Genomic DNA, 20,255 nt, shown 5'->3' with positions numbered 1-20,255 from the left:
AGCCGCTAAACTCTCAATGCTGAGGATGAGTTACTTCCATACTCAGTGAATAAAAAAGTTTCATGTATTTATCAATAACATATGTGCCTCACTGTGTACTATCATTTGCAGAAAACCTCGTTTCGATATCTTGAATCATTTATGAGACATAACGATTGTTATGAGCAAACGAATTGTGATGTGCGAGGACGTGAATGGGTGAGTCGCACATTACCATCCTTCAAATATAAAATCCAAAATGAGATATCCTTTTCGTCTCAACTTTAAATAAAATTCAGGTATCTTGGCTAAATTTCATTCCCTGCAATATATAAGCTAAAAATCAACCATATGTTAAGTTCACGCAATGCCTTTTTACCTTAGTGAACTCATTAAAATTCCGTCTAATATTTTACTTAATTTGATGTACGACAGTAAATATGACAGACAATGAAATGAAATTCAGTTCTTTGAGTGCAGCTATCATGCTGTAAGCGTGTAAAAATCAAATGTTTCCACCTAATAGTTTCCGAAAAATTGGTTAAGTATTTCCTATCGATCGGAACACTGTCTCTCAGACAGGCACCAGCATTTGACAAGCAGTACAGCCATAACAAAAGCAGCCACAACAAGAAATGCAAAGACCTTGTCTGTAGAAGCAAAAGGGTTAACTATCAAGCTTATTTTAAAATGGGTCAGTTGATATTTAGACTCTATATGTAACTGACATCACTTGAACCTTGATGGAGAATACATAAAATATTTTCCCACATATTCATACTCAGGGAATAGGAGTTATACGTAATACCATACTACAGTGTTCTCATTTATTTGCACTGTATGTATCTGTGTGAAATGTGGATGCATTGTGTAGTAACAAGATATCAATGAATTGTCTGCCCCTGGTAGCTGAGTGGTCAGTGCGACAGAATGTCAATCCTAAGGACCTGGGTTTGATTCCCACCTGGGTCGGAAATTTTCTCCGATCAGGGACAATTATGAACAGACACTGATCACAAGGAGACAATGATTCAAGATAAAGATTATCAAGGTTCATAATACACAGTAACAAATAGGAGTAAAACTGATGCCAGATACTGTATTTCTACTGCAAAGATCACATAGGACAGTTCAGTATCTGCACTCCTACAAAGTTTTGAGTATTGAGGAATGTTATTGTTTCTGACTTGCATAGAGGGCAGTACATTTCCTTGTTTGTACGTCACACTATCCATACAGGAAGATGTAAACAATGAAATGCATTGCCCTCTACTTAAGTCAAAAACAACAGTTACTCAATACTCAAATCTTTACAGGATTAAATATTACAAGCTGGAAAATAATAAGACTACTGAGTTGTTATTGTTAACTGTTAAGTGAGGTCAGGTCAATCAGTTTCAAATGTATATGATCCTGTAAAATTGATACACCATATTTAAACAAAGTTGAGAAACATTGTTGCAAGTACCTACAAGAAGAAAAATATTACACACTAGAATTTTGTTGGTTTTACTATTCGGAATACCTATGATCCAATCTGCAAGTCAATATATTATTAAAATACATTAAACTTCGACACAAAAACTATTCAAAATGCGGTTAATACCCGAACAACAGCAGAGAGAGTATAGAGGCACTTGCAGCAGTTGAGAAAGATCTTCCCTCTAATCTCACTCAATGGATTTAGGATATTCATTGTGAGGCAGATGCACAAGCTACAACTAATGGATAAGACAGGTCAGTCAATAGAGCCTGTTGCTCCAAAACATCTATACATACTACATAATAACTGTAGTATTTATCTAATACATTAAGTAGTAAAGAACAAAATCTAAGCTACAAATACATTCTTTGTCTTAATTTTATCAAATTTGAAATTATTCTGGGCTTCCCAAAAATATGAGGTGATTTTCTTCAAGACTGTATAAATAATTAATAATAATCCAAGTTCATGTAGGCAATGAACTGCTTGAACAAGTTGATAAATTTACTTATCTGGGCAGTAATATTACCAGGGATGGAAGGAGCAAGGCAGAAGTGAGAAGTAGAATAGCTCAAGCAAAGGCTGCTTTTAACAAGAAGAAAAACGTATTAACATCTAAGAGCATCAGCCTTGAAACCAGGAAAAGATTTTTGAAATCATATGTGTGGAGTGTGGCATGCTATGGGTGTGAAACATGGACTCTCAGGACAGACGAACAGCAGAAGCTAAATTCTTTTGAAATGTGGTGCTATAGACGCATGCTCAAAATAAAATGGATCGACAAGGTCACAAACGAAGTGGTTCTGGAAAGAGCAGGTGAGAAGAGAAGCTTCTGGAGTTTCATTGTTAAAAGAAGAGTGCAGTTTACAGGCCATCTATTAAGACATAAAGGACTCCTGAACACAATCATAGAGGGATATGTCGAGGGAAAAAGACCAAGAGGATGACCACAACTGAGGTACATGGAGCAAATCGTGAAAGATGTGGGATGTAACACCTATAAAGAAATGAAGAGAAAAGCTGAAAGACGCACAGAATGGAGACAAGCTGCCGTTGTAGCTGTTGCAAACCAATCCTTGGATTGACCACTACAGAAGAAGAAGACCACAATACTACATGGTAATTTCTTGTACAAATTCGAAACAATCTCATTACTCCCAAATGAGTCTTAAAATGTCATTTCACAAATGGACAAGTACCTGCAAGCTCTATTGATATCTGCTGATCGAAATGCTTTTCCAAGTTCTAAGATCTCCTCTAATCAATCTGATTGTCTAATGGAGAATTGCCTCTAGAATTTTTAGTGACACACACTAAAACTCTGCCCAAACAGGCCTTGGAAGGCCCAATGGCACCGACCAGTCGCCATGTCATCCTCAGCCCAAAAGGCATCACTGGATGCGGATATGGAGGGGCACGTTGTCAGCACACCGGTCTCCCAGCCGTATGTCAATTTGCGAGACCAGAGCCACTACTTCTCAATCAAGTAGTTCCTCAGTTTGCCTCACAAGAGCTGAGTGCACCCCACTTGCCAACAGCACTTGGCAGACCGGATGGTCATCCATCCAAGTTCTAGCCCACCCCAACAGCACTTAACTTCGGTGATCTGACGGGAACCGTGTTACCACTACGACAAGGCCACTGGCTAGTGACACACACTAGCGTGATGAATTAACAACCATACTACAAAGTAAAGGTACAGCAGTCGCATACTCCATTTTCTGCATACATGTAGAACTGTACTCTGTTGTTTACAGTCATATATGTTTAACACTTAGGTGCCGACGCCCGTAAAAATATAGGCGTGTGCGGCCTGCCCGAAGGTCCAATGCCTGTAATTTTACGGGCGCGTGTTCTCATTCTTCCCCTTCCTTCCTTTGTGTTGTTACGGCTCCCGCTTATCTGGGAGGTGCTGCATGGACTGTAGTTCAAGTATTGGTCACTAGATGGTGCGGGCATGCTGTGGAAGGGTGTGCTTCCCTTTTTATTTGTCGGGTTTATTGAGCGGTGATTTTTTCCCACGCGGTCTCAGTAGTGTCGACATGGCGAAGCGTGGCTTGACAGATGAAGAAATTGCTCTCGAGTTACATTGTGATTTAGAAGAAAGTGACGTTGATTTGTCAGAGGAAGATATTGTAGATGACTCTGATGATGATGTGGACTATGTTCAAGAAGTAGTTTCTGGCAGTTCAGGTAAAGAATTCTGACAACAAAACATGTATAATTTTTGTTCAGATTTTCACTGAAAAAACTCTCAGTATGTAATTATGATTTTATTTGCAAATACTACTCTTCTGATAGATTCAGAAGAGGAGAGCAGGTGTCCAAGCACTTCAGCAGCAAGTAATCCCGTCGATATTGTGCCTGAAGAACGAGTGAGACTGACGGCGAGGGGGAAGCCGAGACCTGCGCACCGCACCAATTCTGAGGAAGGTTGGACAGCTACTGATCGTTCATCAGGGGATATCAATCTATTCTCAGAACAATCTGGAATATGCAATGTTGTCAGTTTGGACCAGATCAGTGCACCTCTAGAATTTTTTTCATATTTCCTGACAGACAGTACGATGAAACATATAAAGGAACAAACTAATCTGTGTGCTCAACAATGCATCAGGAAATTACGAAGCACAAATTCCGTTTCACCCACCTGCTCATTATCAAAGTAGAAAGAAGTTACACTTATGGAAATAAGGAAGTTTCTGGCAATTGTAGTCCATATGTGTGTAAGTGTGAGACCATGTATACGACAGCACTGGTCCAAGGACCCTGCTGTGTCGTGTAATTTCTGTCCAATCATCTTGAGCCGTGACAGATTTCTTTCTATTTTGAGAAACTTCCACATTAGTGATAATTCCTTAGCTAAGAGGAAAGAAGAAACTGGCTATGGCCCACTGCACAAGGTGAGATCCCTCCTAGATAATGAGTGTGCTAATTTCCAGCGTGCGTATACACCATCTTGAAAAATTACAATAGATGAAGGCGTGTGTAAATTTCGAGGTCGTGTGTATTTCAAACAGTACTTGCCACAAAAACCAAATAAATACGGTATGAAACTGTACATGTTATCCGAATCTGACACAGGTTACATCTGGAATTTCTCTGTTTACGCGGGTGAAAGGTCTGACACAGTGACTCTGGTAAAGACATTGCTTGCAAATCTGTCAGGAAAAGGCTACATTTTGTTTACGGACAGATTCTACACAAGTCCAATACTTGCTTCAGAACTGGAAACTGCAAAAACTGCTCTTGTGGGAACAACAAGAAAATCTCGGCAGGGATTGCCTCGTGCTATAAAAGATCTGAACCTTCAGCGAGGTGAACTTATTTTCAGGCATAAAGGAAATATGTCAACACTGTGTTGGAAGGACAAAAGAAATATGCATATGACAAGTACAAGTCACACTGCTGAGGTGGTCACTTTCACTGATGAGAGAGGAAGAGAGAAGTCGAAGCCAGCCTGTGTAGTGGACTACAATAAAAACAAGTTTGGTGTTGACTTATCAGATCAGCGATTGTCATACGGCGCATTTGAACATCGAACTGTGAAGTGGTGGAGAAAGTTGGCATTTCATGTTATACTTATGGCGATTGTAAATTCCTGCATATTATACAATAACGTTACTGGGAAATGCTTCAAAACATTTCACTTCATGACAGTTATCTGTGCAGATATTGCACAAAGCAAAGATCTTGAACCCTGACCTGGTCCATCTGGACTCTCAAGACTATTAACTGGAAATAATTTCCTGGAAAAGATTGAGACAGATGTAGGTAACAAACAGAAACAAAAACTGTGTGTAGTGCGTTCTCTGAGAGAAAAAAAACTGACTGGAAAAGTGTGGCGAAAAGACACAAGCTACCAGTGTAGTGAATGTAAAGCAGCATTGTGCAAAATGCAACCACAAAAAGAACAAAATTGCATCCTAAAATAGTTACAGGAGGTTACTGTAGATAAGGCATACTGTATCCATCATAATTACAATTTTTGTGTAAAATAAAAAAAAATTCCCTTCAAGAAAATACAGTGAATATACCTTTGACCAATTTTTCCTTTTTTCAAAAACAATGTTATAATAATAACGCTTGTCAAAAGTATGTATTAATTCAAGAGAAAGGTATTATATATGGTTTTAAACAGGAAAGTCTAGGTTTTCCAATCAGAGTAATTTTATTGCTATAACTGAAACTTTAATGAGTTGTAGTAGTTTAAAATACGTTAAAATCAGCCAGTCTTTATGGTAGACACTCGTGCGCAATGACTCAGGACCCAAAGTGTTAAGATCGAAAAACTTCAAAAAATGCTAATTTTAGAATGGTGTCTTTAGAAACAAGACAGTAATAACCGTCAGGAGACACCAATTTCTTGGCCAATAAATTAAAATAAGTTTTTCCAGTTCACTTCACCCATCTGTCAAATGTAATGTAAAAGCCAAGTAAGGACTGTAACAAAGTCAAGGGAGCCTGCTGTTTCAACTTAATTTGTGGAGTAATTAATCCAATCATTTATCATTAATTTCATGCCATTAATTGCTATTGCAAATACTGTCAAATACACCTATACTTTCATTTCTGCACATCTGCATTTATATACAACAAAAATGTATTATGGTGTGAATATGGTAACACTATGAAAAACATTGAAACCAGCCACAATTTGATCAAATGAAAGATTTATGTTTTATTTACTAGGGGTACATGTAACCTGAACTTCAGAAAATATAATCTAATTGGATAGATAAAAAGTCTACTCACCAAGCTGTGGCAGGAGATACCACATATAAAGGTATTGGAATTTGCAGACTTTCGGAGCCACTGGCTTCTTCTTCTGGCAGAAGGGTTGAAGAGGAAGGAAGAAGGATGAAGAAAAAGACTTATCAGATGTGATGAGAAGGAAAGACTGATTCAGATTGGAAGTGAATTGACTGAATCAGTCATTCCTTCTCATCCCATCCACTATGTCTCCCCCGACCTGGGATTTTGGGTGACTTTTCCATACTCTCCCCATTTCCTAAAACTCACCACTCCTTTTCCTTCTCCCCTCTTTCTTTCCCTTCACCTCTTTTGCCACAAGGAGTGACTGGCTCCAAAAGCTTGCTAATTTTGATACCTTTATATACGTCTTCTCCTGCTGCTGCTTGCCGAGTAGATTTTTTTATCCATACAATTACATTATATTTTCAAAAACTGATTTTTTTTTCATTGATATATCAGCTCAACTTTAGATTGTTGCACACATTTCTTGTGGACTTTACATATTTCTTGAAAAACAAAAAAAATCCATGAAAAAAATACCGTCTATTCTGCCATCTAAGTATCTAATTAATTCCCATGACAGTTGCTGATAAATAAATAATTCATTCAATGCAGCTGCAGCACACCACTATGACTGCCACTGACCCTTGACCACTAAAATTACTAACTAAAGGGTGAACACGTGTGAAAATGGTATGCTAATTGTCAACAGGTCTTATTTTCTAACAAATTGTAATTCAGTTTGCTTCATCATGCTGGTTGCATATGTGTTTGTCCCACTGTGAGACAGTCAACCAATAGTATTGTGCATCACCACTGCATACTGATGTGGGATGCTGTTCAGAATGCTTCAGAAGCTTCCACGAGACATGTATATGGATCTCTACTGCCCAGGAAAAGACATAGGATTTTATGATAGAAGGTGTATCCTAATACAAAACTTCAATAATTTAAAATCAAGAACTGCCCTACTTACTTGCAGAAATAACAGGAAGTAACAAATCGGACAGCAACACAAAGCTACAAAAGAACTGAAGAGAAAAAAGTAAGAAACAAAAGAGCAAAAAGGTGAAAGAGATGATGACACAGAAGGGAGAACCAGGAATAAATAAGTATTTTAATATTACTTTGACATTGAAACTTTGATGAGGCATTATCTTTTGTTAATTGACATTAATATGATTCACCAGCATCACCATTACTAATAGTAATCTGAAATAAATGGGCTGTTGTAAATATGAAAAGAACAACTATACAACAACCAGAAGGAATGTTAACTATGTATCATTTTCCTACAGAAAAAAAGAGAAAATTCCAGAGAACTGAGTAACCTCAAATGAAATTATTCAGCTTTTCTGGTGTGAATGGCCACATCATAGTGGCTGCAAAAGTTCATAATATTTCCACAACAGATTGCAGTGGTAGCAGCAGCAGCACACCCCTGCTATGAAGATACAGATGTTCCCTCAAGCACTTGTCGCTAATCACAAATATGATTAAAGTTTATTTTTTTTTAAACAATTTATAGGACTTCCTACAGCTGCTTAATTTATTCATTTCATCAGACTGTTGCTGGTTAAAAATAATTTCATAATTTGGCTTTCTTTATAACTGTTCTTGGCTAAGGTAAATAAATGTATGTAGTTATTTGTAAAGTTTTCTCACCAATGATGGCGAAAAATTAGGTAGCCACTAAACAAGAACACTATTCAAAAAATCAAGTACACAAAATAACAAAGAAACATCAAGAAAACACTTACACAATCTAGAGATTCATTTAGCACGATCTTTTCGTGTCTTTCTCCTTCATAGTTTACGTCATCAGAGAAGATTCTCTCAAGAGACCACACAGTGCACATACTGACTCCTGCAAAAGAAAACATCTTCTAATGATACAAAATTTGTGACCATCTGAAAAAGTTTGAATTAACATTCAACAATAACACCAGACAAGGAGAGAAATGAAACAAAATTTGTAAACATACATGAGAACTAAGTGTATATGAGAAATAGATTAAATGTATGCTGAAGAATATAATATAAATTTTGCAAGCAAGCAATTTGTTCTGTACATGCAACAAAGCACTAAATATGTATCAAGTGCTAATAAACACAAGTATACTTTAGAAAAGGGTCAAGGTACATTTAATTTGTGTGTCATTATCTTCATGACAATGCAAGGTTTACTTGAACCTTCAAACCTGAACTATGTGCCTATTAAGTATCCCATGTACATGAAATATCACTACACTTAATGATTTGACAATAAACCCTCAAACTGTTTTAATACTTTGCTCTTTATGGTATTATTGTGTTGTAGTTTGTACAGGAACCATTGGACTAACTTCCATAATCTCCCTCATCATTACTGATTGTAACCACAACCATTGGCTAGGTATTTACACTAGCTTGTGGAGTCTCCCCATGACAATTTGTCAACAATATCTTCACTTATACTTGAGCTCCCAGTGTACTGTAATGCAACTATTATGTTTATACTATATATGGACAGACATTGCAAGAGGAAAGTTATGTCAAAACTGGCTTCTCAATGTGCTTAACACTAAAAAAAACTCTGCTCCTGCATACATCAATTACTATCAGTCACTAAGATTATCATGTTCTCCAACAATACCACATCACTCCATTTTCTGATAGATGACTTGAGCAATTTAATGTCAACATCAAAAATCTGAAGTTCTCTCTTTGACATATTGATACATTCATGTACTTATGATTAGTGTTAGTGAAAATATGGCACTATGAAACTGTTCAATTAATAGTAATTCGCAGTGTACTATTTTAGTGACTATCAACCAGCAGTGTGCCCAAAAATTTATGACCAAAAGAGAACTGCATTGAAACAAGAAATAAATAATGAAAATAATAACAAAACATGAATCCTGAAATTTAACAACAAATTTATGCCTGCATTGAGTACTGTTCCTTTGGCAACCCCCCCCCCCCCCCCCCCGCCCCACTAATCTAGTGGTACTTTCCCATGTTTGCATTTATTGGACTGTACAAAACAAATTAATTGGCTTCAGGTTGTTCCAGCTGGTGAACTCCCTGTTATGCTGCAGAGCACCCTTACTCCACATAGCACTAACTGTGAACAACTGTACTGCATTGGGTTGGCACTGTGAGCCTTTCAATTTGTTGCTTGTGCTTTACATGATCGCCAGCATCATTTTGTTATTCGTGGATACAGGAAACAAAGGAAATAAATAAGAAATAACTATTTTAAAACAAATAAAGAAAATAGGTATGTTTATTACACTTCTGAAATCTGACAGTCTCTCTTCAGAACACAAGCAGAAATATCAGGTGTTAAGGCGTTCACAGCGTTAACATGGAGGATGCTCTTAATCGTCACATTCTGAAAAAAACAGTCATTCTTCTGTTTCTATTCTTTTCATTGCTGAAAACAGCTACTCACAAAAGTATGTAGTGCCGAATACACACATGATCTATATGGTATTTTTGTGCTGCTTGGGAAATGTTTTTTGCTGTAATGAATAGTACCACAATGACAAATTAAACACATTGTAGCACTTATTTCATCAAAGTTGAATTTTGCACGTCTAATACTTCTAACTGCAGTGACATTAGTAAACCATTGGAAGAAACTGAAAATAAGTGCTGAACATTTCATTTCCAATTCTAAACTGGTCAGCTCTTTGAATCTGGTTTCAAGAGATATGGTGAGCTTCTTTACCTTGGCTCTGTAACTGTGAAACTGGTACCTTCAGGCAGTTTTGAAGGCAGATGACTCTGCCTCTCAAACAAAGATAACTTTTCTATGAATGATTTGATTTGATCGTTCATGTCAACTATCAGCTGCTCTTTGGCCTGCAATGACGAATTTAAGTTGTTGAGATGTATATTTATTTTAGCCAAAGGCATCAAATCCTTTAGGCAATGAATTACTTCCCCTTTCATTTCGAGACACAGGGATATTTTCTTATGAATGGCACAGAAAATATCATCAAAAACCTTCCCCCAGGTAGGCCGATGAAGTGTGCTGTGGTGAGTATGTCCCCATACCCTACTTCCATACCAATCAGGAATCCTTTGAATTGGTGGCAATTTGCACCATGATAAACATAATGTGAAATCTTGGTGATGGCCAATCATTTTTAAGGCATCACTGTCGGCGGCTACAGGAATGAGTCTGTCCCACGACAAATTCATATTGCCTACTGATAAACAAACAGCTTCAATAATAGCAAGTCCTATTGCGATGTAGTCAAGCATGACCACATCCAAGAGCTCCATATCAACACCACACACAAATGCCGAAAGCTGAGCACAGTCAGCTATACCTGTCCTTTCATCAAATGTGAGTAAAAATGCAACAAAGCTCTTGGCTTTTTCTAGAGCTGTCTCTCTGCAACCACTGCCATGTCCACGATTTGATGAGACACCATTTGCCTCAAACCACAAACCCCTTCCATTGCCTGCAGCTCCCTTAGAAAACTAACATTCTGCATGTGCTGCCATACAAGATTTTATCAGAGTTCCCACTGGAAACTGCTGCTAATCATTGCTATACTGCAAACTACTTTGTAGCTTGCTCAAACTGCTGCCTCCCTTACATTTTTTTCCCAGTCATTCACCTTAAAAGCATAAACACATTACAGTATATATGAGCTAATGCTGCATACTGCTGTAACATCTGTACTAAGAATTCTTTTCAAACTTACAGCTACTGCTATGTGATTTTTACACCTGGCTACTAGCTCTCTGTTTGCTTCAACTTCTACTTGCTTGTAATGCAGTGGGTGAAGGTGTGTTTAATGTAGTTGCATGTTCTATATCTTAGCAGAATTAAATACTTGGCAACATTCAAGGCACTGCAGAAGTCCACTGATCTCAATAAAAGGAAAGGTCTCCTCCAATAGAGGCATAGGACTTCCATAACTAACGACAGCTGTCACTGAACACGCACTGTTGTGTCAGTTACAGCTTCATGTGACTAGGGGGCAATGAGTTCACTTTCCAAACCACAGGGGCTCCTGCTCTGTGGTGCACTGTTGGCACAGCTTCTGGCATGCAACAGCTACACGAGGAAACCCATTTCTTTTGAAGAAATGCCAGAAGTAATGTAAAGGAATGATAACTGCAGTAATATGAATAATCATCAACATTGGTACCCATACTTGTACTACTTGGAGGGCACTGCAGAGGACACTTTCTATTGCACCACATATCCATCCTATTTCATTTGCACACTGAGTGCTAGATGAATGATTACTTAAATGCCTCTGCCGCACAGTGTGATTAGTCTAATGTTGTCTTATCTGTCCCTAATGGAACAACATGTGGGACACTGTAGTACGTACCTGGATACCTTGCTTAATACTGGTTCTTAAAGCTTTGTAAATACAGTTTCATGGGACAGATGACTTCTATCTACAAATATAAGCTAATTCATGTTTTTCGGCATTTCTGTGATGCTCTCTAATGGGACAGGCAAACTGGTGTGCATATGTTCAATATCCCCTGTTAGTCCTACATGAGCAATATTCTATGATGGGTCACAAGAGTGCCATGTAAGCAATCTCCTTTGTAGACTGATTACATTTTTCCAGTACTTTACCAATGAACTGAACCATACCAACTGTTTTACATATGACTGTGTGTAGAATCTGATAGGGAATCTGCAGCGGTCCAAGAAGTAAATTGGGGCAGTGCTCTTGGACCCTTCCTTGTAAAGGAATATTTGAAAATTGAGTTCATTATTTATGATTTCAATTTGCTATCCTTAACTTCAGTTCCTACATAATCCACAAAAGTCTGACCAATAACTTTGGTGCCACTAACAGCCTTTACATATGATCACACTTTTTTAGATTTTGTGAAAGGTCTCTTGATAAGGTTCGGATAGGGTACTTTTTGAAGGTTTTTTGCATTCGACTTTTCACAGTAAACACGTTTCATTCAGTGTAATTCTGTTTAAAGTCCTATGCTTTGTTTTATATCCCTAGTGCTGTAGCCACACTTATTTTTATTTGCTATGCGAAGCCCCTTCCATCATGAGCTGTTCCGTTAGGTGTATACTAGCAAACCCCTGATTGTTTAAAGAATTAAATTCCCAAGTATAAAACAACTTCAAAAGTCTCATTAATTTACAACAACATAAGGAAAAGATAGATTGCTACTCATCATAAAGATGGCACACTGAGTTGCAGACAGGCACAATGACAGGACAGTTCCATATTTAGCTTCCGGTCAAAGCCTTCTTCAGAAAAGCCAACACGCACATTCATTCACACAAGCAAGCACACCTTATGCACACATAACCGCCATCTTTGGCAGTTCGGTCCGAGCACGAAACACCCATCACAATAGGACCTTGGAATGGTTCCATTCAAAAGTAATCACCACAAGTGTCAAGAGATTTGTACCACTGGGAGAGGTGACAATCAATTCCTGTTCCACAGAACATGGTCAGCCACTGAAAGTTCCACAACTGCACCCAATCCTGCACTTCCTCATCTGACTGAAATCAACGTCCATGCATGACTTTCTCCATGTCACCAAATATGTGAAATCCACACTGGGAAAGATTCGGACTGTACGGAAGATGTTGTAATGCTTCCCAATCAAATCGCTGAAGCATAGCCTTCGCCGAATGGCAATGTGGAGGCAACCGTCATTATGCAACCAGATGATTCCATCTGACAACATTCCTGGGAGTTTTGGCTTTACGATGCATCACAGTTTCTATAAAGTGCCTTCATAGTGCCGCACACTGATTATCATTCCATGCTTGAGGAACTTGTCGGGCAGAGGGAACCTGCAATCAAAGTAGGAGGTCATCGTGACTTTCACAACTTGTGTGAACAGCTTTGGATTTTTTTAGTGGGGAAGATGTGTGCAGAGATGTGTGAGGTTTCCACTGCTGGTTTTGCCTTTTGTCTTTGTGCTGTTGGAGTGCTTTAAGACAGAATCATCCTGTTGCACAATAACACCTGCCCCCATACTGCCAATCAGACAAAGGCTACATTTCAGCGACTTGGTTGGGAAACGCAGCAACATCCTCCACACAGACCTGATCTTTCTCCATGTGAGTTTCATGTCTTTGGCATCCTGAAGAAAGAATTGTGGGCATCAGTTTCGGTTGGACAAAGAAGTGCAAGAGTGAAACCAGTTGCAGACCTATCAGTGACTGACTGCATTTCATGCAACAGGAATCTATCATCTTGTCTCCCAGTGCGATGATTATCTTAATGCATGTGGTGATTACTATTGAATGGAAACATTCCATGGTCCCATTGTGACAAGTGTTCAGTTTTCATTTGACATATGGTCTCAAGCACTACCAGCTTCATGCAAATTAATGACACACACGTAAGTAGATCATCTAATTTCCTTACGCTTATCACATAGCTGCATCACAGTTCTCCTAATGAATTGTTCTGTTGCTTCTTCTTGTGACCAGTATCTTCTCAGAGTTATCACTTATATAACAACTCTGTTTTGCCTTGGTCTATACCATATTTAAAGTTAGCTCAGCCTTTTCTGGTGCTTTTGTCTCAGATTGAGGCTCTACACCAATAATTAACAGTTTCACATGTTTCCATTTACAACCTGAAACAGGTATCATAGTGAAATTTTGTATATCATCTTTTTAAACAGGTTGCATGAGCATTTACTGTGCAAGTTAATCTAACAAAGGTAAAAGTATGTACACGGGTTTGCACAGGTACATTCAGCAAAATGAAAACACAGATAAACAATATAGTGCTAATATGTCAAATTTGTTCTTCACAGGCCTCTACCTGATGAGTGTCAGAGTGTCAAGAGGGAATGACTGCTATCAGCATGCTTTTGTAAAAGATCTCATTTTACCATCACAGTTATTACACAGTATACAATTTACACTTTCCACAAATTCTTCACAAGATTTTCAGATTAGAATTGCATTTCCAGACAACTAGATTTATATCTACATCTACATTCACACTCCCCAAGCCACTGTATGGTGTGTGCCACAGGATACCTTGTACCACTACTGATGACTTTCTTTTCATTATTCCCCTCACAAATAAAGTGAGGGGAAAATGACTGACTAAAGTCTCCATATGAGCCCTAATTTCTATTATCTTATCTCTGTGGTCCTTCCGTGAAATGTACACTGGCGGCAGCAGAATTGTTCTGCAGTCAGCTTCAAATGATCGATCTCTAAGTATTCTCACTTACGTTCCTCGAAAAGTATGTCACCTTCTCTCCTGGTATCCCCATTTGAGTTACTGATGCATCTTCAGAATAATCACATACTGACTGAACCTACTGGTAACAAATCTAGCAGCCCACCTATGAATTGCTTCAATGTCTTCCTATAATCTGACCTTGGGGGGGGGGGGGTGGAATTCAAAACACTCAAGCAGTAATAAAGAGTGTGTTGCACTAGTATTCTATAAATGATCTCCTTCACAGATGAGTCACTTTCCTAAAATTCGCCCAATAAACCAAAGTTGATTATTCGCCTTCCCTTCTACAATCCTTGGTATGTTTGTTCCAGCTTAGATCACTCTACAACATTACACCCCCCCTCCCCCCCCCCCCAAAAAAAATTTAAATGATGTGACTGTGTCAAGCAGCACACTACTAATGCTGTATCATTATGGGAGTGTTTTTCCTAGCCATCTGCATTAACTTAATAACTTTTCTACATTTAGATCTAGCTGACATTCATCACATCAACTAAAAGTTTTATCTGGATGGTTATCCCAAAGTATCTGACTGTTGTGACTGATACTGACTTTTCATTAAAGGCGCTGTCACAAATTATCAGATTTTTCGTCACATTACATTCTCTTTAACAAGAGTTGGTCAGCAATATTTACACCAAGTGCTGAGTGGGAGTGCTTTATGCCTTTTGCAACAATTTTCTACCAAGGCCCTCTCAGTTTCTGGACACAGGTTCCTCCACCATACATATACTTATTTGGAACATCTTGTATAACAGCACCATTCAGGAGAAGTTAAAGACATTATCGACTAAGTCAAATCTATATCAGCACTCTTCCCTGATGTTTACTTGATTCTGCTTCACTCTTAACGACATAACTCCGTAGATAATGAAGTACTGGATTCTCACTGTTGAGGGGTTCTCTGTCCGGTCAGATATATGGGGTCATGTTCCACACACAAATACTCAGTTTACAAAGTGGCAATATGAATCCAAAAAGAATCCTTTGCTCTGTACTGGAGTTGTGCTGTTTTGAAACTTCATGTCAGATTAAAACTGTGTGCCAGACCAGTACCAAAACCTGGAAGCTGACCTTTTGTGGGAAACGCTCAGACTGAGTAAACTCTCCTCACAGCTTTACTTCTGACAGCACCTTAATCCTACTTTCCAAACTTAACAGCTCTTCTGTATTCCTAACGGGACTAGCACTCCTGAAGGAAAGGGGAAGAAAGGATACCATGAAGAAATGTCTTATGAGATTTTTTACAGAATGACTCTTCCAGTCTGCAGGGGAATGTGTGTGGTGTTGAAAGATGGGGCGGGGACTGTAGGCAGGTGGTGCTGGCACAAACATAGTCGCGGCCAGAGACCTCGCGGAACTATATTACCTTTGACTAGATACATACCCTTTGTATTAACTGACAATTCAGTGTGAAAAATACTTCAAGGCATGAGATTAAAACCACTGGGTAACACAAGAGAAAGTCACTTGGAGTTTAGGTAGGCTGACAGTAGGCTTATCACATGTCCCGGATTAGCCCAGACAGTCTTGATTTGTTAGTGCTGTCCGGTATAATGCCCAGGGTTGCAAAAAGTCCAGGGTTTGATAATTTCATGACTGGCAACACCTTTTCTTTAATTTTAGACCTATATGTTTGACATTGCATGTTTAAATATTTTCTTACAGCAGTGACTCTCTATTGGATTTTGGAGCAAGCACTGACATTGATGGGAAGGCATGGCTACAAGTTTTGCCACAACTTTTCACTTATTGTTACTCGTCTGACAAAACAAGAGGCGCAAAGTGTTTGCGTCATTTTCAAAGCAAAGTAACTCTACACAAATCTGATGATTTGGCAATGGGCAAAAGAAACTGTGTGCATTTAATGTAAACCTGCAACAGAAATACACATTTTTGAAATTGTGTAATGATAGTAACAATGGCTGTGTTTACTGCACACTACATACTGGACAACTTTCTGTGGCACACAAAGAAAAGGGTGAAGTTAAAGATCACACGAAATGATTTAAACATAGGAGTGCTATTAATGCTACTCCTTCAGTGAATGTAAGAGATTTCTTTAAAGGTCACATATTCACACCACAGTGCTTGAACTCAGTTCCAAAACATCAGACAGCAGATGCAGTTACTACCACACAATAGATTCATGGTGGGAGAGAGAGCCTCCATGGTATACAATTTCCGGAAAGATATTTATGAAATAACAGCTACTTCTGGGCAACAGATATAAAATATAGCACAAGGCTGTAGACAGAAAGACACTAAATGACACACATTTGGTTACCATTGCTTATTATTATGGAAAGATCTCTCACAGAAATCAGAGCAATTTTGGTCATATGTTAAGGTTTTTGGTGGCACCAAAAGATTCAGAAGCACATAAAGTATAAGTTTCACAACAACGTAAAAATGAAGGGTATAGATATTAGCATCAGCAACATTGTGAAATAGCTGAACTGACTAAAATTGAACAAGGCTGCATAGACCAATGTTATCCCTGTGAGATTCTATATAGAATTTACAGATGAATTAGTCATACACTTAATTATAATATCCAAACCTCTCTCGAAGATAAAAGTGTGCACAGAGGTTGGAAGACAGCAGAGGTTACATCCATCAACAAGAAGAGTAGCAGAAATGATCGACCAAACTGCCATCCAGTGTAACTGATTTTGAGCTCCTCAGCCTGAAGAATGGTCTGACGCAACTCTCAATGCTCGTCAACCCTGTGCAAGTCTCTTCATTTCTCCATATCTACTGCAACCTACATCCATTCGCACCTGCTTACTGCATTCACACCTTGGTCTCCTCCTACTATCCCTCTGCCCCCCTACACCCCCCCCCCCCTCAACCCTTTCCTTATGAAACTGACAACTACTTGATGCCTAAGGGTGTGTCTTATCACTTTTGCCAAGATGTGACACAAACTTGTTTTCCTCCAAATTTGATAAAGTTCCACTTAATTAGTAACACAACCTACCCATTCAATCTTTGGTATTCTTCTATAGCTCCACATTTCAAAAGCTTCTAGTGTCTTCTTGTCTGAACTGATTATTGTCCACATTTCTTCTGCAGAAGGTTACACTCCAGATAAGTACTTCCACAAGAGATTTCTAAACACTTAAATTGATATTAAATGTCGATTGGTCCCTCTTTTTCAGGTATGTTTTTCTTGATATTGCCAGTCTGCATTTTATATCCTCACTACTGCCATCATAAATTATTTTGCTGCTCAAATAGAATGACTTGTCCACCAATTATAGTGTCTGATTGCCTAACCTAATTTCCTCAGAATTACCTGATTTAATCAGACTAAATTCCATTACTCTTGTTTTACTACACTTGAGGTTCATCTTACAATCTCTTTTCAAAAATGCTATCCATTCCGTCCTGACAGAATTACATCATGAGCAAACCTTAAAGATTTTATTTCTTTCAACTCCTTTCCCTTAAAAAAATTTCTCCTTTGTTACCTGCACAGCTTGCTCAATGTCTCACACCCTTCTCCACTACAGCTACCATTTCATGTTCTTCGACTCCTACAACTGCAATTATGGTTCCAGTGTAAGTCGCAAATAATATTTTCTTCCTTCTTTTCCTTGTGCCCTTTTTTTATGCACTGTTGCACAGTCAGCACAGTTATGAACAGATTTGGCATGGTTAATGTGAGTGGTAGTTGGATGCACTTCCTGTCACCACTCCTGTTCCATCTATCCCTGGAAACATTTACAGTTTAAAATCTGACTTCAAAATCTCTGTCTTACCATTATACAATCAATATGAAACCTTCCAGTTTGCCCATGTCTCTTCCATGTATAAAACTTACTTTCATAATTCTTAAACAAAATGTTAGGCTAGCTATGATTAAATTAAGCTCTGTGTAAAATTATACCAGACAGTTTCTCTTTCAGTTCTTTCCCCCAGTTCATATTATCCTACTGTTTTTTCTTCTCTTCCTTTCCCTAATACCGAATTCCTGTCACCAATCCCAATTACATTTTTGTCTCCTTTAACTACATAAATAATTTCTTTTATTTCAACAAAAATTATTTCAGTCTCTCCATCATCTGCAGAGCTGTTGGTATATAAACTTGTACTACTGCAGTGGGTGTTGGCTCCATGTCTACAATAACACATTCACTATGCTTTTCATAGAGGCTTTCCTGCATTCATATTTTCTTATTCCTTATTAGGTCTACACCTGCATTGCCTCTATTTGTGTTTGTGTTGATAACTCTGTATGGACCTGACCAGAAGCCACATTCTTCCTACCACCTCACCTCACCAATTCAAACTATAATCTCTTCATATCAGTTTTTTATGTATATGCTTGTTCAAGGGATCTAACATTATATGCTCCTATTCGTAGAATGCCAGTTTTGTTTTTCCTGTTGGTAATATCGTCATGAGTACATCCACCAAGCAATCAGAATGGAGGTATATTTTATCCATGAGCATTCCATTACCATTAAGCATACAGTACAGCTGCATGTCCCGGAGGGGAAATGAAGGGCACAACTTCCGTTGAAGTTGCACCATTCCACCACTATATCACTCTCGAAAAGAATGTGGTATCCGTAACTTGTGTGCAATATAATCTCACACGCTGACTTACCATAACAGTGGTTATTAACACTTGGAGCTTCGTCAAACTTCTATTCAACATTTATTTTGAGCACCAGGGTGTAAGACAAATATGTGCCGTAAGTGATCTGGACAAAAAATGCTGAACTATATACGATGAACTTCAGAGCTGGTAACTAAGGATTGCGCTTTGAGTGGTTTTCTAAGGCACTGCTAAAAAATCATGCGGTTTATGGATAATATGACACACGTTTCCGTTAACTATAAAACAATAAATTCTTATTTTATGACTAATGCTGTTTACGGAGCATTTTACATCATATAATCACAAAATACCATTTGTATGGAGAACGTCAAAAATTAAGCATTGAAAAGAACAGTTTACAACAGACTCGGCAAGTATTGCTTGGAGCAGGATAACAACAATATGCTCTTAATATTTATAACGCCGATGTTTTGTATTTGTCACTGTACAAGAAATCCTAAATACCGGATTGAATTCATTACCCGCAACATTTACATTCACTGAACTGAACATTTTAATAGTTATACGTACACGACATTTACGAAGAGATGTAAATAATGTTTTGACAATTTTACAACAAAACAATAACTGTTGTCAACACAAATCGCGCTCAATTTCACAATATTTTATTTCTCATTTGTCAAAGTTCAAAACAAAGTTTGAATTTTTAATATCTTTGACCTGCCCAAAGATCATCTTGCATATCGTCGATTAACAAACGAATACCAGGTAGCAAGAAATGTATTTGTAGGCGAGACAAAAAAAAAAAAAAAAAAAGATATCAAAAATGTTGAACCGTTTCATAGACGGGCAAAATATGTGTTTAAGCACAACAATTACATTTGAGATACATCAAAACTTGTAACAAAGAAGAGTGTCTTCAGATGGCTTGTGCCAATAAACGTCAGTTACCTGTTGTTCGTTTGTCAAAGAGTCCTGTGCAACTCACAGCCTTTACTGTGACCTTGGTGACTAAAATGAAAATACCTAGATCATTCTGTAAATATTATTATTTTATTGAATTGCTTCAACCTATAATCTTTGCAATTTCTGTTTCAATCAATTGATTCTGGGGAACAGGACAGCAATTCGATGTAATCATTACACAGCTGTATAATGATAGTACATAAACTACAGTAACTTTTAATTTAAATTTAATGTTTTGTTATCATAAAAGAAGTGGCAAAACCATTACTCTCATGAAGAA

At 38.0% G+C, this 20,255-nt stretch overlaps 1 protein-coding gene across 1 annotated transcript in view; it reads right to left on the bottom strand.

Annotated features, from left to right (window-relative positions):
* Positions 1 to 19,692, bottom strand: part of LOC126473983 (uncharacterized) — a 243,021-nt gene extending 223,329 nt beyond the window's left edge. The window contains exons 1-3 of the mRNA XM_050101371.1: positions 19,580 to 19,692; positions 13,600 to 13,813; positions 7,978 to 8,084 (exon numbers count right to left, since the gene is read on the bottom strand). Coding sequence (XP_049957328.1) covers positions 7,978 to 8,084; positions 13,600 to 13,618 — 126 coding nt within the window. The 5' untranslated portion in view covers positions 13,619 to 13,813; positions 19,580 to 19,692. The remainder of the gene's footprint in view (positions 1 to 7,977; positions 8,085 to 13,599; positions 13,814 to 19,579) is intronic.
* Positions 19,693 to 20,255: the final 563 nt, after the last annotated feature.

Source organism: Schistocerca serialis, chromosome 4 (assembly GCF_023864345.2).
Source record: "Schistocerca serialis cubense isolate TAMUIC-IGC-003099 chromosome 4, iqSchSeri2.2, whole genome shotgun sequence".
NCBI classification, from domain to species: domain Eukaryota; kingdom Metazoa; phylum Arthropoda; class Insecta; order Orthoptera; family Acrididae; genus Schistocerca; species Schistocerca serialis.
This window is presented reverse-complemented; position numbering and strand designations above follow the sequence as displayed.